The 26231-nt window shown below is 48.6% G+C and overlaps 1 protein-coding gene across 6 annotated transcripts in view; it reads right to left on the reverse strand.

Moving 5' to 3' along the window:
* Positions 1–26231, reverse strand: part of COL27A1 (collagen type XXVII alpha 1 chain) — a 143729-nt gene that overhangs the window by 43165 nt on the left and 74333 nt on the right. For all 6 annotated transcript variants that reach the window (XR_009489099.1, XM_059865557.1, XM_059865556.1 and 3 more), the window contains exons 20-32: positions 25509–25562; positions 25147–25200; positions 23205–23249; positions 22493–22546; positions 21283–21327; positions 15588–15641; positions 12803–12856; positions 12012–12065; positions 8860–8913; positions 1487–1540; positions 1053–1097; positions 891–935; positions 624–677 (exon numbers count right to left, since the gene is read on the reverse strand). Coding sequence is in view for 5 of the 6 variants with exons in the window: in XM_059865557.1 (XP_059721540.1) it covers positions 624–677; positions 891–935; positions 1053–1097; positions 1487–1540; positions 8860–8913; positions 12012–12065; positions 12803–12856; positions 15588–15641; positions 21283–21327; positions 22493–22546; positions 23205–23249; positions 25147–25200; positions 25509–25562 (666 nt within the window). In the remaining variant the exon portion in view is untranslated. The remainder of the gene's footprint in view (positions 1–623; positions 678–890; positions 936–1052; positions 1098–1486; positions 1541–8859; positions 8914–12011; positions 12066–12802; positions 12857–15587; positions 15642–21282; positions 21328–22492; positions 22547–23204; positions 23250–25146; positions 25201–25508; positions 25563–26231) is intronic.

Raw genomic sequence — 26231 nt, forward strand, 5'->3', positions numbered from 1 at the left:
TCCCACATCTCAGAGGAGTTCTCACTGTGCAAGATTTGGCCAGGGGGATGGAGAGGCCAGCAGTGGGTGTTCTGAGGCACCTTAACAGGCAAAGAGCTCAGAAGACCTTCCTCTTCCTGGCTGCCATCTGAAGTAACTGCAGTGGCTAATCTGCAAGTGTCTGTTTTACTCTCTCCCTTCAGAGTCCAGCACTGCTGGCCCTCCTCGAGGTCTGTCATTCCCCAGTGACTCCCCCAAAGCTGTGGGCTCAGTTCTGACACCATCAGCCTCCCTCCTGCTCCTGCTTCCCTCCACCTACACTCCAGCTCCTCCTGTTCCGTCTGACCCTGTCCCAGACCCAACCTTGCCCTTCTTTCCAACCTTCCCTTCCAAAATCCACCCCAGGCTGTATCCTACACTCTCCCTGGTAGATCCATGGCTCCCTTTGGCTTTCCAGGGTCTGACCTTGTCTTTCCTTCTGGCTCCTAGGACTCTAGCCAAGTCTTTCACGTCTCTGACCACACTGGAGTTGGCAAGGACAGAGAAGCTGGGAATGGGATAAGTGGTGGGGAAGAGACAGAGAAAGAAATGAAGTGTCTGTGTGCAAGGAAAGACAGATGGAGAGAGAGTGATAAGGGACTTGCCGGGTCTCCTGGAGCCCCTTTTGCTCCTGGAGGTCCAGAAGGTCCTTGGATACCCTAGAAAAATTAAAAACACCAGGGTCAGCTCCAATCCAGCAGCAATCCTTCACATCTCATGGCAGAAATGTGCACCCCCAAAGTGCTCCAGTGACAGGAGGGGAGAGGTGGCCCTGCATGTATGAGATAGGCTCCAGATTCTTCCACCTGGACCAGGACTCAAAACTTAAGGACCTGAGGTTATGAAAGGAAGCAGAAGGGATGGACACTTACTGGGAAGCCACGTGCTCCAGTCTCCCCAGTCTCCCCCATCTTGCCCTGTGAACACACAGTTACAGCAATTATCACCTGGGGATGTGCTGACTCACCTGTGGTGCTCTGAGGACATGTGGCTGTCCCCAGGGCTGGCAGCTGTGGCTCTCACAGAGGACATACCTGCAGCCCATCTGGGCCCACCCTGCCTGGCTCCCCTGCTCGGCCCTGCGAAACAAAGAGACAAAGACACATCCAGCAGGAGCACAAGCTGTTGGTGATGCTCTTCTGCCCCAGCCCATCTGCTCTTGCATTTTTATGCATCAAATTTCCCTTCCAGTTCCCTGCAGCTTTTGAGAGGCCAAATACCTGGGATAGTGCCCCAAGGAACACCCAACCAGCTGGGAGTGTGGGCAAGGGCCCTGATAGCAATGCTGGATGATTTTTACTCGGGTTAAAAACACCAGGGTCATCCCTGGTTCATCTGGCCAGACAGACTCATCCCTGCTGGTTGATCCTCATGGAGCAATTGAGCATCCCTGTTCCTGGAGGAGGATGTGACCTTGATCGTGCCCAGAGCATTTCACAGCAGAGCTGAGAGCAGCCTTGGCACTCACCTTGACACCTCGCGCCCCTGGCTCGCCCACGGGGCCATCAGGCCCTCTGGCACCCTGGAAGGAGGCAAAAGAGAGGCAAAAATAAGAACACAGAGGATATGGCTCACTGGAAAATCCAGCTGTCACTTTAGCCTTGGCCACCAGGACAGTCCATGAGATCAATCCTGGCTTAGCCAAGTTATACCTGCTTGGGTTGAGCACAGCAGCTCAGAGCCCAGGACTAAAAGGATTCTTTCTGTGTGTTGTTGCCTCATTTCCCACTGTTACCAGCACACAGCACTTTTTATTCCTGTTAAACCAACTACCAACTACTAACCCAAGCCAGAGGAGAAAAGCAGGCCAGGAACAGCCTTATTTTCAGACAATGGTTACATGACAACAGTTTTGCAGGGCACAGACAAACTTGCAGTTCCAGCCTTGATAGCAAACCTTCTCCTTCCTAGAAACCTTGCTTTTCCAACACCATTTCCCTTAACCCTTGCCACACCACACTGTGACATGGTCCCAGTGGTGCTATAGAGGTGCACAACCCCCACTGTGCAGTACCTTCACACTGGGTGTGAAAATTCCTCCCAAATTCCTCCCAAAGAGAAAGGTGCATTTGCTGGCAGCTGAACTCCAAGCCCTCAGCTACAGCTGAGTGATATTTAAAGATCTGACTGCTGTTAAGGACCAGCCAGGTGCTCGTGGATATGGAGGTGGGAAGGGTCTGGTGCCATGTCTGGCCTGTGCTCCTGGGTGTGTGAGTGTGAGGTGGGCACAGGGGCCTCGGGAGGTGTGTGGGACACACACCCTGCTGCAAATGAGCAGGTGTGAGTAGCTAAAATTAAACAGTTCATGGTACAGCTTGGGCATCACTGAGGAAGGGGAATCCTTGTTCTTTTAGAGGGTTCCACGTGAGGAGAGCCCTGGTAAGAGGGTAAGGATATGATCAGAGAATCACAGAAAAAATGGTTTGGGTTGAAAGGGACTTTAAAGGCCATCTATCTTTCAGGAAAGTTCAGCACACAACCCTCTGCACCATTTAACCCCCAGAGACCAGTGTGTCACATGGACAGAGAATAAAGAGCCACAGTGAAAGAAAATAAGTTAAAAAAGGGCGTATGAAGAGACTCTACTAACAGACATCATGTTCAAAATCAGTTCAGGAGCTCTGCTAGGACTCTTAGGCACTGCTGCAGTATAAATAATAAATAAAAGCACAGAGCAGTGCTAGAACGTAGTGGTAAGAGGAATTCTGAGAGCTGGCCAATGCAGAAAGGGAAAACAGGAGCCAATGTGCTTAATCAGGATGCAAACCCAGTGCCAAAAGTAATAACAGGGCTGGGGAGCCAGTGTGTTAGAAAAGCAACTCCAGGATGACAGGCAAAGAGAGAGACTCACAAAGAAAAGCAGTGTACAGCAGAAATGTATAGGAACCCCAGCCAAATTATTACAGCAGACAAACATTGTCAATATAAAATAATGCAAAAACTCCTACTGAGCTTGGCAAAGCCCTGTGCTGCTCAGAGGAGCAGGGACTGAATAACCAAGAGCCTGTCTTGCACTGCCAGTAGGGCACAACTCTGAAGAATGCTCAGCCTGGCCTCCAGGACAGACAGATAGACAGACAGACAGACAGACAGACAGACAGACAGACAGACAGACAGACAGACAGAGGGCTGTGCCCCAGATGGGATCCCCACAACCAAAGGGGTGTTTCACAGCTGGGGCTGTGCTGCACAAATGTCACAGCACCTCTCACCAGCCCGACACCCCAAATGCTGTGGCTCATGCAGAGAGCAGTAAAGACCAAAAGTTTCATTAATCCATGTCCCTATAAACCTCAAAGCACAATGACAAAGACCAGAAGGTCACTTAAAAGCTGGGCTACTGACAGCTGGAGGCAGACAGCCCTGTTCCTTGGGGTGGTGGAAGAGCAGGGCCTGGGGGCATCTTGGGGGCTGCCCGGGGTGGCTGGGACACCCAGCAAACACCCAGACCTGCACTGGGAAGGGAGGTGGCAGCATGGGTATGGTGTTGGCACTCTGGCAAAGCACCCTCAACAGCCAAATGCTCATCCTCCCTGGGAAGCAAACTGTTCCCCTTTTCTTTGAGCAGCCACTTGGATATTTTGTGCAATTACATCTTTACTGTCTCAGAGGATGTGGTGAGCTGCTAGTGAAGCAGGGGGAGGATGTGCAGAGGGCAAGGATTCCTTAGCTCAGGCCTGGAAGAGGGAACAGGGATCAGAAGCAAGTGGGACATGGAAATTACAGTGATGATCCAGGTCAGAGTTGGAAATGAAACTGGAATGAGTCTGGGCCCTCCAGACCCATCTTCTGTAGCCTGTCCTGCCCTGTCCAGCCCCTTTGCCAGTGCAGGGGCTGCTCTGAGCCTGGTGCAGGCTGTTGGGTGCCCTCAGTGGTGGCTGTGGCTCTCACCAGGGCTGCCTGGGGAGTTGTTCACAGTATCCTCATCTCTTCCAGCAGAGCCCTGTCACCAGCATGGCAGGATCTGCCAGGGCAATCTCCCTTCACAGCTGTCACCTGCCTAATCCCATCACGGCACATCCCATTGGCATCTGACCTGAAGAAGGAGAAAGTGACCCTCTATTCTCAAATGCATGTGGCAAGCTTCATCTTCCTGGGCTGAAACCTGGGATAAAGGCTTCCCCTAATCCACCCTGACAGGAACAGCTACATTTAGTCAATTAGTTAAATTTTTAAAACTCTCTTTTACTGACAACACTGGTTAGAGAGGAGTGAGTGAGGTCCTGGCAGCTCTCCAGGGAGCATCCCAAAGCCAAGAGCCTCAAGACTCCTGAAAGGACCTCAAGGTGCCTTCCCCTGCAGGCCTGGCAGCTTGGCCTTGGCCATGCAGGCAGGGCTGAGCACAGCCCCTGGGCTCCCCTGGGACCCTCAGAGCAGGCCAGGACAGCATTTCAGCATTTCCCTGTGCTGAGCCACTCCAAGCAGCACTATCAGAACCCCCAGGCTAAACAAGGGGCTCCCACAGTGGCTGGAGGTGACAGCTCACAAAGGCAGGGGAACCCAGCTCAGCCTTTGCCAGGCCAGGTGAGGCAGCAGGGATACATCCTGCTGCTAAAGCAGACAGTGCTCCTGCAGAACTGGCTACTCAGCAAGGTGTTTCTGCAGAGCAGTGCTGCATTTCCTGCTGTTAAACACCTACTCAGAGCTCAGGCAGACAGTGACCAGCCTCTCAACAGCAGCATGAAGCAGCAGGCAGTAGCTCCTTTCCAGAAACCCAAAGCTCCTTCCTTACACAGTTATCCAAATATTGATATTTTGCTATCACAGCCTGGCCAAACAAAAAAGCAAGCAGATGCCTTGAGTGAAGCCAAAGGGAGACATCCCTGGCCATGGATCTGGAAAGAGCTTTTCCTCAAACACTTCTAAGGCTTTCTCAGCCAACCAGAAAGATCCCTGGAAGCAGAACAATACCCTCCACTTCTCCATGAACAACAACTCAGCTGGGCTTGGAAAGGCAAATATTTTCAGGTTTGCTTAGATAACACCACTTTGCAAATGCCTGGCATTTATAAATTCCTGCAGTTGGTGATGCTGGAGATCATTGGGTCCATGTGGCAGAGGCAGCAATTCCTTCCCTCTGGCAAGGAGCAGCAAAGGGCCTGGGGTGCAGGTGTGCTCCCCTTATCTTGGATTTACAGGAGTGGATGAATGGATGGCACAGTGGAAAAGAGAAATGTGCTTTGGGATTTGAAAAGCTCCCCTGTATCACCTGAGCCAGAACCCAGCAGTGAGAGGATAAAATTCTAGAAACATTGGCAGGCACCTTGGCCAGGAGAACAGGGCAAGGAAAGGCACTTTACAGCAGGATTTCAGGTGCAGCTTTATAATGTAGGTTACAAAATCATGGCTCTGGTTGATATTCAGCCTTTCATAGAGACTCCCAGTATTTCTGATGACATTATCCTTAGGAGACCACACACTGTCCTGCTGTGAGGAGCAGATTAAGAGAAATCTGCTTTAGGATTGAAGTGACATAGGGCGAGGGGCTTGCTGGACCAACTGCCTCCAAATTTAAACCTTGATTTGGTTAAATAATCAGGTTTAAGCATGTACATAGCTGTCACTAGCTGGATGTTAAGCACATGTCCAAGTGCTACACTGAGTACAGATGAAGGGAAATGAGCCTGGGCTCACATGTCCAAGTTTCTTCTCCTTAGGGAAGACTAGAAAGGAAACAACATTTGAGGAAGATTGTTCAGTATCAGTTTGGTGGAATAAACAAAGACTTGTGAGGGAACAATAGCTCTGTTAGGACTAAAAAGAAGGTTACAATTTCTAAAAAGCTTTTCTTTCTACACTATGCATATCTTGACACTATAAAAGCTATCACAACATAAATGCAGACCCCAAAAAGTCTCCACTGTTCTTTACAATCAAAACCATATTTGCTCTTTAGGTTTCCTTCAAAAGCAGAATAACTTTAATGAAGCATCCACTAACAGAGCTCATGGAATCCACAAACATCTGGCAGGGGCTGCATTCATGTTTCCACTCTGAATTGAATTACATCCCTTCTGTAAGCTGGGACAGACAGAGGGTAATGGCTGAAATTACACTTGGGGGATCATTTCCCCATCCTGAGTAAAGCAAGAGCTGGAATCACAGGAGCAAGTAAGCAGACATAGGATGCTGTGAGCCTGGAATGTCTTCTGAGAGTATGAAGAGAAGGAAAATGTGAATGAGAGAGATTTGAACCAGAAATCCTCCAGGCAGGAGATCTGCTGGTTCTTACAATACTGACTTCCCTACATCAGATCCACTGAAATCTGTAGAATTCCACAGCAAAGCCAAGGTTTGTCCTTCCTGCTGGGGATCTTAGAAGTGCATCTCTCTGCCTCACAAATTCTGCATGGATGAAATCACTGCAGGGCTCAACCACCACCAGATCTCCACCACAGCACAGCCCAGCAATGGGAGCTGAGAGCAGGAGCACCAGCAGCAGATCCTGAGGCTCAGTCCTTGCTGGTAGAGCTTTAGGCAGAGTTTTACTCCTCTCTAGTACCGGTGTCCTTAGGGCAAGACCAATTCCTTAATGCTGCCTTTTCCCCAGGCACTGCCTCCTTTCTGCCTCAGTGCTCTGCACATCCTGAGGTGACTTTTTGCAGGCACTGCAGCCTGTCAGGGTACAGCCACTGCTGCATTCCTGCTTGCAGGGCTGGGATGCACTTTGAGATCTGGCTCCCTCTGTGGAGGCATGTCCAGAGGGAGGGAGTGGCACAGGACCTGCTGGACTGAACACCTGGAGAGGAAATGTAAAGCCAGGCCATGCTGCTGAAGGTCCCTGCTATCTGATGTGTCATTCTGAGGATGGACAGTGCTGCTGGCAGCTGATGTTCCACAGGATTTCTCTGGAGGGTTTGACACCCTCTCTCTGGATCCAGCCACAGCCAAAGGCAAATCCCTGATGTCCCAGGCAACCTCCTGTCCTGGGAGCTGAATCCAGCTGCCCTTGTGGGCTGAGGACTTGAGGCCAGCATGGATGTAAGAAGCTGAAGAAGGTTTAAGTGAGGGAACCCTGGACAGTCACTGCAGCTGCCTGTGCCTGCCTGCTGGAGGGAGAAGCTCAGGGACAGGGATGGGGATGGATCCCTGGCTGGCAGCTGGGAGGAGGCAGTTCCTGGACTCCTTCTCTGTCACTGCAAACATTAAAAGCACTGGCAAAAGCACCTGATCCCCTGAGAGGACCCACCTCTCCCAGAGCCCTCACATTTGTAGCCTGGACCCATCAGAAAGTGTTTCTTGTTCAGCCCTGGGCTGCAGTTCTACCTTGGGGTATTTTCCACCATCCATTCAGAGCCTGCCATGAAGGAACACCTCCAGTTTCTCATCCAACATGATCATGGATGTCCCAGACAGCCCAGTCAATCCCTGCTGGGCAGCACTGGGGAACCACACTGCCCAGGGACCCCTCTGCAGGTGGACCTGGGGAAGGAACTGCAGGGGCCCTCCCACCAAGGAGCACAGAGGAATGGGAGCTTTTTCTTAAAAGATGAACCCTGATAAACATCTGCCAAGCTTGGATGTTACTGGCATCCTTCTAGATGGGATTTTAAAGTTTAGAGCAGTTCCAGGGTACATAACTCCATGGTTACAAAGTTTCCTAGTTGGTTATTCCATTTTCTTTTGCTGGTCCCAGCTATTTGAGGAAAACATTCACTCTGGCATAGGGAAACACAAAATTGTTGGCTGTCCTGAATCCCCCAAGCAGAAGGTGCAGGAGAAGCAGAGAGTGGGAGTAGGTAAAATGTACAGTTTACTCCAGTGTATGCCTTTGAAAATGAAACATGGAAACAGATCCTTGGAGGGAGAAATGCAAAATATGTTGTTGTTGGGGCCTTCAGCAGAACTCATGTGTGCTTGCTATTAATACTTTGTAAAGCAGCTGGACAAGGGAAAACAACCCAAAGCAGGGATGCTGCTGCAATAAATATCCCCTTGGAGAAGAAAGATTGAAGAGCTCAGTGGGATGGGGGCTGGATGTCACAGGCAGGAAAACAAGCAGCTTTGGCACATCTGGAGGTCACTGTCCTGTCAGCTGTCACCCAAAGAGAGCAGGGAGAGCCACACAAGAAGTGACTCTGAGTGTCTGTGAGCTCTTTATGGGGGGAAATGTGAACTCACAGCACTGCCAGGGGTCTAGGCAGTGGCACCCAGCATGGGGGGCTCTTGCCAGGCAGGGTGAGGAGTCACCTGTGCTCACAGGATGGCACTGTGAGGTGTGGACACATAAAATCAGGGTTGGAAAGTCCTTAGAAAGGCACAGGAGCTGCTTATAATTTGATCCATTGGCAATGCAAAGCTCACTTTCCTCACATGCCTGTGGAGCCCTGCTGGGAGGTGTCAGTCCTGTGGGACTGGAGGGGAACACATGGGTAGAACAGCCCATCTCTATTTCTGTCAGACTTGCCTCTAAATTCCATGTCATGACATAACATTTCCTCTGGTTATCTCACAACACTTCATATCTCAGCTACTTCTTCTCCCACAGCAACAGACACCTTTTCTGATTTTCCACCTTCACCCTTTCCCACAATTTCAGACAACAAAATCTTCCTCATCCTCACCAGAAGCATCCCTAAACTGTGTTTTGACATGGCAGGGAGCTGGAAAAGGCAGTCTGGACCACTTCCATGATAACCTCTACTCTGGGCACCCCTCTGCCCTTACACATCCTTGGCACCCACTTTCCTGGTGACATTTGTTCCAAGGACCTTTATGTGCAGCAGAAACCTGTCTGTGGAGCTGCTGCCCAACTTCTGCTCATCTTCACACCCCAGACCAAGCCAGCAGATTATTTTTCCAGTGTCTGGAAGAGGAGAAGGATGAAAGCTCAGTGCTTACCCTGCGACCCTTCATCCCTCGGACCCCGGGCGCACCCCGGGCTCCTGCTGGACCCTGCAAGGGGAAAAGGACACAAAATGAGCAAGGCAGCAGCTTTGGTAGGACCCTACATTCCTCTGTGATCTGCAGGGGCCTCAGATGCAGACCCTTGACCAGGAAATTGGTTCATTAAACACTTGCTAGAAACATCACCATTTTTACTTGCCTATAAATGGCCTTTTTTTTTTTAAGTCACAGATTGACTTTGGATTGTGAACATTTAGGCCAAAGATCCTGGCTGAGGTTTGTATGCTTAATGACCTGCAGGCTGTTATCTGTGTCAGTGGTGTGATGTGAAGAGAAGTTGAAGATCCAGAATCCTCTCTGAATCTATTAAAAGCAGCTGTTTCTCAGCATCTGTTAAAAAATAATAATAACCAGGATCTGGATTTTAGATGTCCAAATACAAAATCAGACACCTCATCTTGGGTATCCAAGTTTGATCTTTTCAGCCAAATACTGACTTTAAGTAACTGTTGCCCTGTTAATGCAGCATAAATATTGATACTGGCAGATAGATACTAATTTAATGTGGACTGTTGGTGTTGTGGATGATCCTGTTCCTACAATTACAGAAGGATTTCAGGTTTTCTTTTAATCTGGATTTGAACACACATGTTTCATTAATGTGCATACAGAAAATGCAGAAAGCCAGTTTTTTTCCCTGCTAGAATATTTATCAGAGTAAAAAAATATAAAGGATATACTTATTTAACAGTACTTAGTTCTGTATCACAGCTTTTAAACCTGATATTTAAAGTTAGTGCCTTTCTGCTGTCAGAAAAGGAAACCTCAAAATGACACATTCACTCCTTGCTCTCTCAAACATTCCACATCAAATTTGGCTGTTTACATCTTAATAGCTTTTACCAACTGTCAGCCCAGCAAATTCCACCACAGATCAGAACAGAATTGGACTGTGATCTTCCTGCTGCTCCTACAACTGCCAGTTATGAGGATTTTGCTTTTGTGCATGGCATGTAAGCTCAGGATACAAATGCTGAGCTGTTCTCACTCAGGATGGCAAAGTCAGTTGACTGTAGCTGTGTTTGTGATCACAGTACATCTCAGTTTTGGTACTGAGGACAGTGGTGACTGGAACAGGCAGTGGATGTGTCAGAGGCCTGTTTTATAGAGATTTTTATGATAACCATGTATTGAAATGAAATCCTTAGCTGGCATTTGGAATCTCCTCTGGAAGTCTCAGCCTATCCCAAACAGCTTATAAAAGTACAAGGACAGAAACATTCATTGTGATGGCAAACACGGAGGGAATAGCTAGATACCCTGCTGGAATTCCAATGGACTGGTTAGGAGAAGATAAGTGACCTTAAATATTCCTATATATACACATTATTCCCAAAACAGTATATCCTCAGAAAAGATGCACCATAATGGTGAGTAAGAAGAGGAAAAAGGAATTCACAAGCCTCAGGAAGCTGAAACCAAGGACAAAGTTTCCTACCATTGACTTTGCTCCCCATTTCCAGTCATCTTTTGTTGAATTAATCACTGCTAAGGCTCACTCAAAGATTTTAACAGTTTAGGACAAACAACAACTGCTTGCCTCAGGTCTGGCTTGAAAGGCAAATAAGGAATGTTTGGTGGAAAAACAGCTGGAGTTAATGAGTGGGGATTTGATATTAGAAGATTATTTGATTTACTGGCTCTGTGGGGAAGTTTGGCTTATTGAATTTTGACTTTTTAAAATGCAATTGTGAAGCAAACATTTTGCTTGGACGACATTGTTGTTTGCCTGCAGGAGAAGAGGGAACTGAAGGAAGCAGATGGACCTGGGGACAGTTTCAGCTCCCAGAGTTTTGCTGAGAGGTTTTGGTATCTCCACCTGCATCTGATGCCTCAGCTCTTTCTATTGTTATGCCCCAGTGAAGACAGACAAAATTTGGCTTCACTTGAAGGTACATTTGGTGGTGCATGGGATGGTGCTCAGGGCTGGAGCTCTCTGCCACAGCACAGAAACTGCCTTGGCCAGGGGCGCTCACAGGCCTGGAGCAGGAGGGAGCCCAGTGCTCCAGCTGTCCCCAAGTCATGTGGCAGCTAGCATGGTGGGAACTGTTAAAAATGAGACATCTATAGATATGCAGCTGCCTCTAGGCTTCTGTCAACAGCAGGTGCTGCCACGAGGGGCCACAGAGCAGCTCTGTGCTGGGGGCTGTGGGTGGCATTGAGCTGCTTTTATTGTAAGGAGCTGGTGGTGCCACACTGCTGCTCTCCAGGCAGAGATGGGTCACCCTGAGGTGCTGCTTGAGCTCAGATTTTCTCTTTTCCTCACCTCCACTCACTTGTTACTGCACAGTCAGTGCCCAGGCAGCAGCTGCCTGCAGCCAGTGCACCCAGAGCATCCTTGAGCTCCTGGCAGTGGCACAGCTGACCCTGATTTGGAGGCCACACCTCTGGCACTTCCCGGCCATTTCACTGCTGTGATCTTCCTCCCAGTTACCAGCACTGTGGGAATTCACACACTGAGCAAAATCCATTCCCTGCACCCACCCAGGGCTGCCTTTTTGTTGGCTCCAGCAGCACTGGTGCTGCTGGGAGAGCCCGAGCTACATCTAAAGAACATCTGTGGGAAACTGGAGCCAGGCTAAAATCTGCCTCCATGGCCATTGCATGCTCCAGCCACAGCTGCAGTGTGCCAGATGAGCCTGTCCAGATGGAGGGTCTGTCTGGGGGAGCTGCTCTGCTGCTCCTCTCATGCCAGCAGGGGATCTTACCACGCAGGACGGTCACGCTGCATGCCATGGCCACTGTGATAAATCACCATGATAAATCACTGTGATACATCACTATATCACATATCACCACACTGCCAACCATTCCCAGCCCAGAACACCTTGAACCAGGGAGCTTGTGTCCTGCCAAAAGATTGAGGCTGGATTGTGACTTTTGCATCCCTCCTTGGGAGTACAAAATTTTGAATTAAGCACTGTGGTTTTTTTGTGTTTCTGTCCATGTTGCTCCCACCCATGTCCCATCCCTCTCCCCATATCTCTTGTTTGTATCAAACTCAAATAAACTAGAATACAGTTGCTGGACTTAGCCCATGCATGCCCAGGATGTGGTGCTACAAGATGATGATAGCTTTTACTTACTGTTGGTCCAGGGATCCCAGGAAAACCCACTCCTCCTGGCATGCCAGGGTGCCCCTAAAAGGGAAGGCAGAAGAACATGCCTGATGTGAATGTCCACAATCTGCACAGACCTTCCTCCCAGTGGGAAGACAGGAAAAATGGCATTGTTGGCTGCTGGCACAGTGAGGCAGATCTGATATTTGTCAGGGTAAAATTGCTCAGGGGCAGAAGGAAATGGCCAGGCTGCCACTAGCCAGCGATATCAGCAGCAAGGTTTTCTGAACAGCCCAGAAGAGAATGGGCTGAATTAATACAAAAACATGTCTTTGGGTCTTGTACTACAGTGGACAGGAAACAAGTGTCAGAGAAGACAAGATCCAGCTGAGGTCCCCACTGTGAAATTCCTAAACTTAGCTCCCTGAAAGGCAGAGCACAGCAAGCACAGTGACTGAGCTGCCCAAGCATTTCCAGTTGTCCTGGTCAGTTGGGACAGATCCTTGTTGGTGGGCACTGTCTGTTCCAGAGCCAGGACCATTGGGAACAGGCAGTCCTTCAGCTCCTGGCTGTCACAGCAGGTCCTTAGCTGGTGGAGCCACAGAACACACCTCAAACTGCTGGGAAAACTGCTGGACTCAGCTGCTGGGGAGAGGCTACACCTCAATATCCACTCAAATGCCCATTCCCATCCCCACAGACAGGGGAAGAAATTGCAGCTGTTGTCATGAAACTAAAAGACAGGAGAAGCTGCACCCTTGGCTAGGAGAGACAGAGAGGTGGCAGCAAGAGTGAGAGAATGCAGACTTACTCCTTACCATCGACCCCTTGACTCCTGGAGGGCCTGGGGGTCCCACTGGGCCACGGTCACCCTAGGAGAGAGACATGGGGAACAGTGACCTAGAGCAATGAAACAACCAAAAAAATCCACCAATTCATGTCTGTGCCATCAGCTTTCTACCAGAAATGCTTCCAGTATTACTCTCTTTCCATCCATCTCAGTGATGGAAGAACTGCAGGAATTACCTAATCCCAAGAGAGGGGACTTTACTCTTGCCATCAAAAGCACCAAGGTATGAAGGGAACAGGCACATCACCTTCAATTCCAAACAGGGCTAGGGCTGAACCCAAGGAAATGTGCAGCCCCGCCCACCCCAGGCAGGACATGTCTGTTCTGCAGTGTCACAATCCCTACACGTGCTGGCATTTTCAGAGCCAGGGATTTGAAGTCTGTTGTCACAAGGCCCTGCTGAGAGCAGGGAATCCAGCTGGAAAAAACCAGAGATGCTGCCTGGTGCTTTCAGAGGAGACTGTGGGTGTTTTGGGGGAACTCCCTGTCCTGTGGCTCATACTGAGACTACAGTGCCATCAACAATGACCTGGAGGTCTGATTTATGAGGGGCTCAGGGCTGGATGACTCCCCAGCCCACCCTAAAGATAGGATTCCTTCTAAAACAAGCAGTTAAAAAATTTAATGTACCAAAACATCACCTATTGATTGCAAAAGTCTTCCTTATCCCCTCATGCAGACCCTCTCACTTTCCATGAACACTTCCTTGACCCAAAGGTAGGAGACAAGAGGGTCAAGCCCCCACCAGCACCACCACAACCAGCTGATGTGAGGGTGACGTGAAGGTGTGGCTTTAGCAGTGGGACATCAACAGCTCCTTTGGGAGGTGGTGGCAGTTGCCACACAACTGTCTGTAGTCTCCCTGCAGCCCCAGGGGTGCCCTGGGAATTAGGTGTGTTAGGTTTGTATGCTCAGGGGGATGAGGAAGGAGGATTTAGCAAATGCTGCCAATTAGTTTACGCCCAAAATCTGACCTACCTTCCAACAGCAAAAAGTGTAAGGGGAAATATTTTCTGGGCTCTAAGGAGCTTATTAAAAACAAACCCCAGAGTTTGTGTTGTCACCAGTTGGCCCTTGAAAACCAACGTACGGATTTTTTTCTCCCTGAATGGATGGATTTTATTAAGTGTGTATTAACTGTATTGTTCTCTTTGATAATCTTTGGATTCTACTGGCTTCAATCTTAACTTTTGCAGCTCTCAGGATGGAGATTGCTGACTCAGCTATGTCTAATGAAAGCATATTTCCCACTTCATTTAGCTCACAAGAGCATAGTAAGCTGTAGGATACTATGCCAACTGGAGGCCTGGTTGAGGTTTTGATTTGATGATAGCTATTTCTGTCATCCCTAAATTTGTCCTGGTAGAGAAGCCTGATGGAAATCCCAGCTGTGCTGAGGATCTCCAAGGGCAGATTTTCAAAGGACAGCCTGGGTTTGCCTTGACACTGATGTAACATCATCACATTACAGAGCTGATCTGGAAGCTGAGGAGACTTCATGTGGTCACGGCTTTGGCACAGAAGGCACATGGACAAATGTGAACTTAATGGAATGGAGGAAAAGATCTTCCCACGTCTCCTGCATGGCAAACACCTTATTCTTCATTCAATTCAGGGCTGCAGCTGCCAATGAGACAGCTCACTCAGGCACCAATTTTCTGTGTAACCACCTTGGACACATCACTCTTTATTCCTCTGTTTTCCTTCTCTAAAACACAGCCCACATCATGTCCCTCTTTTTAGTTCTTGTGAGCCTCGTCAGCTTGCACTGAGACTGACTCTGCTACTGCCCCACCGGGGCCCACAGGACAGAGAGGCCTTTCCAAAGACTGCTGTGGACAGACAATAAAATGGATCTGCAGCAAACACAGTATAACTGTCACAGAGTCTTCACATCATTACCCAGAGGACAGGGCTTGAAGCAATAAAAGTGAGAAAGAGAGCACTGATGTGTGGAATGCATCGTTTTATGCTCCTCGCTATCTTTACAGCCTCACTGTGAATAATTAAACCACCAGTGAAAACCAGCAGCGTGCGAGTGAGATACAATGAGTGACACAGATGATTTGTCTTTGGGAGCTGCCTCTGAATAAAAGTTTACACTCTAACAGAAAACAAATTAACGTCCTTTTACGTTTTTATGTGAAATAAAGCCCTTTTTATTCCCCTGGAAGAGGTTTGTGTCTGTAGTGTACACAAGAGGGCACCAGCCCCGAGTGTGCCCAAAGCAACCAGGGGCAGCCAGATGGGATGGTCCTCTCCAGATAAAAAGGGAAATATTTGGACCAGCTCGGATGGGTGGCTGCACTCTTGTACACCTGAGAAATTGCTGAGACCTCCTGTTCCATGCAGGTTCAGCCCTGGTTCTGTGTGACCTCCCCAGGCAACCCAGAGGACAGCTCTGCAGAAATCTGTAACCTCAATCCCATGGACTCCTGCCATGACCAGCAACACAGGGCTGATGAATCCCCCATTCCCATAAAAACCAGAGCTGACTGGCACATTATGAATGAGGAAAGCTAATTTTTCAAAGAATATTTGACAGCATCTCCCTGGAAGGCAGCACATGTTAATTCCTGAATGAGAAGTGGATGATTTTGGGCTGGTCCTAGTCTAGCTCAGACACCCTGGACGTGCTTCATTCCCAGCTGGGTGTTGCACTCACATCACAACTTAAATCTCCACAACCCTTTTCCCAGCCCAGCCTCCCTATCTTGCAAAAATTTCAACAATTTCATTGCAAGCAACCTTACCTTTTCTCCTGCTATTCCAGGCTCCCCCACCGGACCAATGAAACCCATGAGACCCTGAGGAAAGAGAAGAGCACAGCTAATTTTCAGTTTTTATTTGCTGAGAAAGTAAACAGTTCCTTTGGTCCACCTTGCTGGTTGCAATAGCACAGCATCCCTCATATAATGCTCAGTAATTCCCACTGGCTACCAGAGCGGATGGAGTTGCTCCCGGCCATGGGAATGTCTAACTCCACAGCTGGTTCTGCTTTAGGGGCCAGCTGGAACAGCAGCACGAGGATCTGCAAGAACCACAACACACAGAGCAGTGGATGAGTGAAGGAAGGAAGGCTGAGTCCATAGTGTGGCTTTGTTCTGTGAGCTTTCCCCAAAACAGCTTCCCCAGGAGCTCCTGGGTTGCACAGAGACAGACTTACCATCATTTAGCAGCTGGACTGGGTAGATTTCTTCTGGGTTAATCCAAGCTGCTCCAGCCCTTTGTGCAGACTCATTTTGCCCTGGATAGAGTTGTGCTGGTGGGATGCCAGTAGGAAATAAAGGTTCCTGCAGCCAGAGAGGCCAGCAGGGCAGTGGATCTCCTACACTACTCAGAAACCATCTTGGAATAAACCTCCAGTCTAAGCTCAGGATTTAACAATGTTCGGGATAACCAAGAGGCAAACAGAACTGCTTTTAATTAGGAAGATGGAAACAGATGCAATCTCAAGAGAAGATTCCTGAGAATTAAGATAAAGCAACCTCCCTACCAGCTCCAGTGATTTCTGGCTCTGGAGATGCAAGGGACTGTCCCCTCTGCCACTGCAGGCAGACGTCTCCTCTGTGCCATGACGGAAATACCAACTAGCCATGGGCTGACAGCTACAAACAGAAAAGCTCCACTATCCTGTAGGGGTGTCACCAGCCTTTCTGAAGTGGTCTTTGTGTCAGAAGCTGAGGCAGTCCTGGAGCACAAGACTGTCACCTTGGCCAGGCTGCACTGACCAGACACCCATGGCAAGCAGAGCTGGACTCAGCACAGATTGCTCAGTGCAGGAATCAACTGGAGAGCAGAAAACTCAGCAACATCTGCCTATGCAAGGTTGCCACTGGGTGGCATTGCTGAAGGCTGCTGGATCAATTGTCCTTTCAGTAAGACACAAGTGCAGGTACACAACAGCATCCAGTTTCTAAATTTTTCCAATAGCCCAAAGCCACGAAGAAGACAAATGTTATGGCAGAGAATGGCAAAGCAATGAGATGCAACAGGGAAATTTGCATTGCTAGGCAAAAATAGACAATAAAGGAAGAAAGAATACATCTCTTGTTCATTTCCAATTTCTTGGAAAACCACAGAACTATTTTTCTCTCTCCTGGGAATATGATCTTTAGGAAATTTCTGGTTCCTTAGGCCAGTCCCTGCAGAAGAGGGATCCCTGCTCTGTAGGAAGTGTTGGTCCCATTCAGAACAAGACTGTTTCAAGCTCCCTTCCAAGGGGTGCTGCATGTCCAAGCTCAGGCTTGAAGGCCAATCTTCAGACCCACTGTCTGTGACAGCATCCACCCTAAAAAGCCTCCCAGGAATCTGGTCCTGAAGCCAGGTGTACCAGTGATGCTACTCAGGCTGGCCTGCTGGTGCTTTGCAGAGGGGTTTGCAGGGATCTGAGCACACCAAGAGCCCCCAACACCCTCCTGAGACCCCCCCCCTTGCTGTCACAGATGTGCTGCTTACTATGGCAGCTTGTGCAGAAACCTGCTGGCATGGCCAACACTGGTCCTGCTGCACAGATGGGATGGAAGGGGAGCACAGCCAACATTTCAGCCCAAACCCAGGGAAAATTCTGCCTGTGCTGGTGCACTGTGGTACTGCACAGGGGAAGATGTCACTGCTTCCCACGTGAGAGGAGCATCCCATGGTGTGAACGTGAGATGCAGAGCTGGGACCTTGTAGCTTCCAGCACAGTAGCTCTGCAGTGTTTGCAGCCAGCACTGTCTGCTCTGGGTTAAATTAACCAACATTGCTGTGTCTGCAAGCAGACACAAATCGAGATAGATATGTCTATGCCAAATAAATCTCAGTAATTTATCAGGAGTATAAGAAAAAACAGGGGAAGATTGGGTAATGATGTTCCTCACTGGCCAAAATGGGATAGACACTAAAGACAAGGAGATTTAGGTTTTAAGACAGAAAGATTTAGGTTTTAAGAACCAGAAGAGCTGCCAATGGCAAATATTTAATCAAAGCAGACACGAATTGTGGTCATTACACTAAAATGGCCGTGGCACAACATATTTTTCTCAGGTTCCCAGGGTTGAAAAGAGGGCCTGCATCAAACAGGGCTCTGGGCAGTGTGTGTAATGATGCACGTGAAGTCCCAGCAGCAGTGGCTGCCCGGATAAAGGCCCACACTATGCAGGAAAGAATGTAAAACATTTATATTAGACAGGAGTTCAGCATGTCGCTCATGATTCAGTCTGCTGTATTCCCCAGCCAAGGGCATGGCGGAAAAGGGATGGAGATTGTTAAAAAGTTGCTGGGGGCTTGGGGGGGGGAGGGGGGGGGCAAGAAAAGGATGGGGGACTGGTGGTGGGTTGTAATTCCTAACTCCTGTCTCGCTTTCCCCATTTATTGTCCAGCCCTGTCATAATTAAGCCCCCCCTCTTGGCTCCACCAACAGAGAGCAAGTCAGCACTGAAGGCTTGCATAAATCAGAGCCCATTTGAGAGGAAGAAGCGGCCCAGCGTGAGCAGGGTCTCCCAGGGACGGGCCCGCTGGTCGCTCCCAGCGGGAACTGATGGCGGCCTCTCTGTTTGACTGCTTCGCTAGAACTCCCAACAAAACAAACCAGGCACAAAGGGAAGGAACGGGAGGGAGCAAATGTACAATCCTCCCATTCAGATGAAAGAAAGGGAAAGTAAAACAGTAAATATCGCGGTTTATAGACAGGAGGACGCTCTGACCCGCAAAGAACAGCCATGTGGTTTAACCCTCTGTGCACCGGGCTCAGCCCGGCCCTGGGGCTGGGTTTGGGTTCCACCATCCTGGGAGTGAGGGAAGGGAAGGTGGAGATGTGCTGTGGAAACACCACAGTGCCTGAAAATCCCTGATTGAGATGTCTGGAGGTCAGAGATGCCCTGGAGGAGAAGGTGAAGGGTTGGAAAGGAGCAGTGCTAACATGTGGGAAACACCAGTGCAGTTCCCTGCTCCATTCTTGGTGACCCTCTTGACCTTGGCCAGGACAATCAGGACGTCCCCATCTGCAAACCTGACATTACAGCCCCTCTCCTTTGGAAGGGGAAAGGCATGAAGGAGATGGTGCCATTGTGCTGGTGATGGGGAGAGAGGGGGAGACTGATTCAGTGATCAGAATCCATTGTCCTTTGACAAATTATCTTAGAATACTGATACTGAGACAACATACTTTGACCTTAAAGGACAAGAGAAGGGCCTTGGCTGCCCTTCCCAGCACAGAGTGATGGGTACATGGCTGACCCTGACACAGCCTGTGAGCGAGCAGGGCTGTCACTTCTTGTCCAGGGGAAGGGACTCAAACAGCTGCTCCTGCTGTGACAGCACCTCCCAGTCCCACTGAGGACACAAGGCAATTGAAGCCTCTTTCAGCTGGCACAACTCTTCACTGGGATTTTCTGGTGCCAAGCAGGGGGTCCCTGGGGTGGCAGCACCTTCCTGCCTGCTCCAGGCTGTTGCTTCTCCCACAGGGCTCTCTGACCTTCAACATGGACATTTTGGTGACATTCTCCTGCTGTGCATTCCCCAGCTTGGGGACAGGAAGGCTGGTGGCTTCCCTGGCCAGCGGCTTTGTATTCTCTTCATTTCCTTCTGACTCCATCTGCAGGCAAGGAAGGGTTAACCCACACATTTCCAGGGTACTGGGGGGCCTGGCAGCTGGAATCCTTCCAGCACATGGAGACAACAAGCATCTCATGAATGATCTTCCCCAGTCTGTGTCCTTGCAATGGAAAAACAACACATCAGGGACTGCCCTGTGCCTTAAAACCTCATTTTTCAATGAGAGCTCAAGTGTCACCGGAAACCTCACAGAAACTCCCGTGTCTTCCTAACCAGATGTCCCTAAGAAAGGGAAGAAATCTCCAATGAGATGGATGGCTGATCTCTTCTCATGCTGTTATGCTGAAATTTTCTGCTCTGAGAGAAACCATTTGCCAGGCAGAGCAGCAGGGCTAAGAAGTGTGACCACCCTTACTGTGGAATAGAAAACACCAGGGTCTCCACAAGAGAAAACAGGGTGAGGTGATGGTGTCTTCAGTGCCAAGGGCACGGGCCCATCCTCTCAGGGCTCTGCAAAAAACCAACCCAGCCCCAACACCAACTGCTGATGTTTAAGTGGAGTAAGGAAGGAAACCCCAATGCTCCAGCATCGTTCAGTGGAGATGAGAGGGGAGAGGAGGTTATTTCTCATTACTCTGGTGAGACATTTTTGCTCTAATTACTTGACTGGTTCAGAAATGGAAATTTTCTGGGTGATATTTCTAGACAGAGACTAATTGACTAAGAATAACACAGGCAGCTTTCCTACCACCGTGCTGGTTTCAGTGTCAGCAGAGGCCAGCTGTGTTTTCTTTTCGATGAACAGTGCCTACAGTTCTCATCCAAGGTCAGTCCTGAGGGAAGTTAAAGAATAATAATCCTAATGGTGCTTTGCCCTTCAAGGACAATGTCTGGTTAAGGATCTCAAAGCACTTCTAAATATTCATTTTTAACAGTATCCACAGGTGTCACTTCAGAACAGGAGGCACTGGGCTAAGCTCTGCTCAGGGCTGTCTCACACCTTCCCCAGAAGGGGAAACTGAGGCACAAAGCACTGGGAAGTGTTGCCTGAGACTGTGCAGAATCTGATAAAGCTGCAAGTAGAACTCAGATGTGGTGAAAAACTTTTCTCCTTCAGTAGTTGCTCTTCAAGGAGCAAGTTAACAACCATAACACAGAAATGGCTCTAATTTCCAAAGAGAAGTAACCACCTTTGATATAAACAGAGGCTGGTATCAGACTGCTGGTACTGAAAAGGATCCACCTTGACTTTTTTAGACTTGCTTAGTCAGAAACCCTTGGAAGAAGTGACCCAAAGAAGAGCCAGAGAGGCTGACAATCTAAACCAAACCAAACCAAGTGTGCTGACCATCCAGCAGGGAAAGTGTTGGGAAGGACAGCAGTGGGGAGAAGCAGCACCCACAGTGCCAGGGCCAGCTGCCACAGCCACTTTGGTGTGGTCATGCAGGAACACACAGAATTTGTTGGAGGCTCTGTGGCTTCACTTTCAGGGTTGTTGGTGGACAAGTTTGTTGGTTTCAATCACAGAGATGTGGGAACTATTGTTGCTTTTTCTTTGATGCCTGTGGTTCCCCCAAAGCCTACAGGGATTGTGCATGTCCTGGGTTATGCCAGCAGAATGTTCTCCATGAAATTACAACAAAATGCATCTCAGTGTCTCTCTTCCCCAGGGTCTGGTTTCTTCAGCTGCTATCTCCTCTACTCCCCAGAAAATCTAGGGGAAGTGAAGGCAACATAGCACCCAAAGCAGAGAATCCTATCCTTAAAGCCTGGAACCTGGAGCACTGGGGCTGTGGGCAGCTTTGAGGTGGTCAGAAGTCCCTGGCCACTGCCCTCTGCCTGCACTCTGGGCACCCAGGACACATAGTACAGAGGAGATCATCAAGGAGACAAGGGAAATTAGGAATTTACCTGCTCACCAACTTTCCCTGGTCGGCCACGGTTTCCTGGCTCACCCTGCAGGACAAGGAGACAAGGGCACACGGGTTACTGGGCACTGCCAGCCAGACCCTGGGCACAGCCTGGCTCTTTGTAAACCCCTTATTTGGGCTGCAAAGTGTGAATCAGGGAAAATCTGTGAGAAACAACATCTTACAAAACTAACTGTGACTTGGAAGAAGAAAGAACTTTCTTATCCAAAGTAAGAAACACTACTGACACAAACATGGAGCAAACATTTGCAGTTCTGGAGTGAAATGCCCCAAAAGCTGGTCCTGCTGTAGCAAAATAACCTCCAGAGAATCACACTGAAACATAAGATATCTATGGTACAGGCCCAGCCTAGTCCTGTTTACTTTATCCCAAAGTTTAACAAAGCATAAGAAGAAAAGACAACACAAATATTCCTAGGAAATGCTGCACCCTGATCCTGTTAGAAAACCTCAGACAGGCACACATTACTGTCACATGGAGCATCCACAGGAAAACTGCAGCAGGAACCCATGTGAGATAAATCCCAGTGCAGGAAGAAGGAGTTCAGAGCATGAAAAGGATGAGGGGTGAAGGAGAAAGCAGAAGGAGAAGGATTGCACACCCACCAGGGATCAGGGCAGCACGTGGAGGCAGTCGGAGTGCCCTGCATGGGCCATCCAGGGACCAGGCTCACCAGTAACCAGCAGTGTCTCCAGGACAGCAGCTGCATTTTCTCAGTAGGCAGATACTCCAGATGTGCTGCCAGACCACATTTTTGCTATTTACTGTTTGAAGAGGTTGTTTTTGTTGGGTTTTCTCTTTCCTTTCGAGTGTGGGTTTGTGGAGTGCATTGCCCTGGGATGGCTCCGGCTGATAATTGGGCAGCAAAGATAGGAATGATGTGCATTGTTTTAGAACAAAACCATGGAGAAGCAATGGAAAATGAAGTGATGATGGAGGGAGAAGTTGGTTAATATCAAAAGAGGAACACATTTGTTTATAATAGCTCAAAAATGCACCATCATTCTTTTCGAAGAAAGAAGCAGAAGCTGAGACCCCAAAATTCTGAGAAAAAGAGGAACCCTCAGTTCTCTTGTTTTCTCTGGAATGAACACTTGGGAGAGTGGTAAAGGTGAGAAAAGACATTTCTCTCTTCCTTTCCTCCCTTCTACCCACTGCTCTCCTGATCAGGAACAAACTCTTTTCTTACCTTTGGACCGTTGGGACCAGGTGTTCCTGGAAATCCCTTCCGACCAGATCGACCCTGAAATACATGGAAAAACCATAAACATCAACAGCTTGCAGCTGCTTTGCTCACAGGTGCTGCTTACATGCTTGTAAAATAAAAGATAAAATATTCATTTTCTGATCCACCTATTACCATTTTTTGGGAGATTTTACCATCCTGAGGTGACAATTATGTACAGATCCATTACAAAATCCTGAGCTGGCAAGCCCACAGATATGATAATATTATTTTTGCTTCTTCTAACTGTGTTTCTGGGATACATCATAGAGGTCAAAAGGACTCTCTCTGACTGTCCAGTCTTTTTTTTTAAATCTTTCCTCTACTCATTGAAAAATACTATAAATCAAGGAAGAAACACAAGGGCTGGTCATGGAGATGGCTTCCAATCAATGTAATTTATCTTGAGGATGAACTGTTTAAACATTAGAGAGTTTTTCAAGGTTCGAGGCTTCAGGAAAGTCATAAACTCAACACCCTGTGCAAGTCACTTCCTGGACTTTCAGCCATCCTGGATCAAGCAATCAATCAAGCCCTGGACAAGACAATAATTCACAGCAGGGCAGATTAACTTCCCAAACCAGGAGGGTGGAAGCTTTATGAGAATTTAACTACAATTCCATTGCAAGGTCATCAGAGCTGGTAATAGCTGGGTGAATAAATGAATGAAACCTACCTCTGGACCAGGGACTCCTGGTGGTCCTAAGGGGCCTTCATCTCCCTGAGGTGAAAAGAAATTAAAATAAAAGGCAAAGCAGTGACAAAATTTGGACTCACCATGCAGCAAGAACAAAATGCCTGCAGTATGAGCAGCAGTTAAACACAGGCTGTGTGTTCAGCTGTCACATTTTAACAGCTGAGCCCTTCTCTATCTTAGAACAGCCTCTGAGGTTTCTCAGGGAAAAAAGATCTCAAGTCAAGTCCTGCCAGTAAAAGCCATCCAGAATTTGACCAAGGGAACACCAGTTGATTTGGTCTATGATGAGCTGGATTTGGCCACTAGGGTACCCTGGACATGCTGCCATAACTCTGCTTCATTTGATTTGGCAGGGATGTGAATGCTATAGAATTCCCTTTTTCTCTCTTCTCCCCCTTTTCTCTCCCTTCCCCCCAAAAAATCATGTTCCAAAATTTCCCACAGAACCACTTGGCAACTGTATGAATGTTTCCCTTCTGCTTTCAGCTGGGACTACACATGCTGCAGAATGGAGCTATCACAAAATCTCACACAGCAATTGGACTCGCTCCTCTCCCTTGGCTCCACACCAATTTCTAATGTGATAGGATCAGATCTACAGTTTCTAAGAGACCTTCAATTACGCTTCACAAAAATTATCTCAAGTGTCTAAACCCCACTGCCAAGTGGGAAATTAAAAGCGCCCTTGGCAGCCCCAGCCTGGCTGCTCTCCTTTTGGTGGTCAGCCCTGGTAATGAAGGGGCACTGGCAGGCTGAGGGTGGCACTGGGGGTCAGGAACCCAGCTCCAAGGGCTCAGACAAGCCACCTACAATATGCCCCATTTCCAGAGGAATCTAATTTAATTCAGAGCCCTGACCCAGTGCCCTGGGTGACCACAGTGGTGAGAGCACAGTGCTGTGCTCTGCTGCACACTCTAAGCCCTGCAGCACAGCTCACACCAAACTCCATGTCCATGTCTTTGGGCTTACTCTTACACTCACTAACTAGAGCAAATTGAAGGCAGCTTGGTCACGCCTGCCTGAACCTGGAATGCAAGGCTTCGATTCCCTTTGTATTTTGGCTGGAATATTTTTTTTCCCCCCTATTTCACTGCAAATAAATGAGCTAATTTGCATTAATCCCATTTAGAGAACAAACAGAAGAGTTCCCAGAAAAAGTTAAGAATTATTAGTGCCATTAAAACGAGCTCCTGCCCATGCATGTGCTCAGTATTATTTACACAATGTCTCGTGACTCTGGACAAACAGCTTACACTGGCCTGAGTGAGAGGAAATTACACCAATGTCACTGGAGTTACAACAGGATAAACAGGGAACCCAGACATTCTCTGCTGCTCCCATAATGTACAATTAAATCAGTGACAATTGTTCCCTTCCTAATGACTGCAAGTGGAATGATGCTTCAGGTTCTGAGGGGAAGTGGTGAGTGAAAGCTCTCAGGTGCTGGGCAAATGAATTTCTGCAGAGCAGCAATTCCCATTTCCCTCTCCTTTTACAGAGGGATGTTTTTCTGTGTGAGAGAGCAGAGTCTGCAGGTCTCATGGTTGAAAAGGAACACACTTAAAAGGAGCAGAAAGCAGATGCCAGGCCAGGGCATGTCTGTGCAAGGGGATGTGCAGGGAAAAGGGCTCTAACACCCATCTGGGGGTGGGGAATAGGCTTTAAAAGAAAAGCCAAGGCAGAATTTAGGGTCAGCAGATGCCAGCAGTGACTGGAAGCAGAGATCACAGGCCTTGGAGATCACACAGCTCAGAGGAAGCTCCTCTTCTGCAGGTCTCTGATCACTCAGTATAAGCATCTGCTTCCAAATTCAGAGGGACCAGAACATTTTTAAACCACAAACACTGTTTCACCATGCATTAATTTAGAAAATTCAGCATTGTTCTTTAAATCAAACCCCTTCTGAGCTGAGGACACTCACCTCTTGTCCAGGCAGTCCTCTTGGTCCAGGTAAACCTCGTGCTCCTGGCTTTCCCTGAGAAAGAGCCAAAGGAAAAGATACTCAGAAAATAGAAACATAAGCTCAGAAGGGCAATTAAAATGAGAAAGTCTCTTTCACAGCCATGGGACATTATCCAATGTCAATTTTGTTACAGAAAAAAAATCGGAAGAAAAGAAAACGCTGCACTTGGAGGCACCTCAAGCCAAACAGACCAAGTGGACATGCTGGCCAGGACAATCTTTAGGAATCTCCTGGGCTTTCTCTCTTCCCCCTTTCCCACTACTTTGTTTTCCCTGGCTGCTTCCAACCCCACACAGAGCTGCAGACTCTGCTCTACTCACCTTCAGACCTTCAGGACCGTTTTCTCCTGGTGGGCCAATGTCACCTGGGAAGCCCTGGGGGAAATGAGGAACAGTCAGGGTGCAAAGGTGGAATTCTGCAGGCAGTGTCAGCCTCTGTCAGAGGTTTGGTTAGAAGCTAAGGGACAAGATGTGTTACATGCTGGCAGTGTCCATGTGGGGGTCACCATGGCTTTGGGAGGGCAGGGGACACAAAGGAGCAGCACCATCAGTTTGATGGAAGAGCAGCCTTTCCCAGCAACTCCCTTTAGGTCCATCTTCTTACAAGATTTATTGCAGTGAGGCCCTCCTTGTCATCACACAGCTAAAAGCAGCGATTTGGGTTTTAATTAATCTTTCTGAGCCAGCTCATAACCTCTGTGCTCCCAGAAAGGAGCTGCAGCCTCGGCGACAAAGGGAAGCAGGCGAGGAATTAGGAGAGGTGCTGACACCCTCGTTAGCTGCCGTCAGCCTGGCAGGGCTCCTTCCCAGCCAGCCACCCACCCATCGAGGAGGAAACAAAGGAATCCCTGCTTATTTCCAATAGCAACAAAGAGGAACGATTGCTAAGTGGCAGCACTCAGCTGAGAGCCCTTCCAGACCCTGTGAAATACCAGAACGCTGATGAGGGGAAAACAGACATCAGTTGTGCTGGAAGTGGCTCTCCAGCATCTTACAGACCTTGTCTGGTCACTTAGGAAGGAGAAAAATGATGGTGTGCTGGGG

The sequence above is a fragment of the Haemorhous mexicanus genome, chromosome 21 (assembly GCF_027477595.1).
Source record: "Haemorhous mexicanus isolate bHaeMex1 chromosome 21, bHaeMex1.pri, whole genome shotgun sequence".
Lineage (NCBI taxonomy): Eukaryota > Metazoa > Chordata > Aves > Passeriformes > Fringillidae > Haemorhous > Haemorhous mexicanus.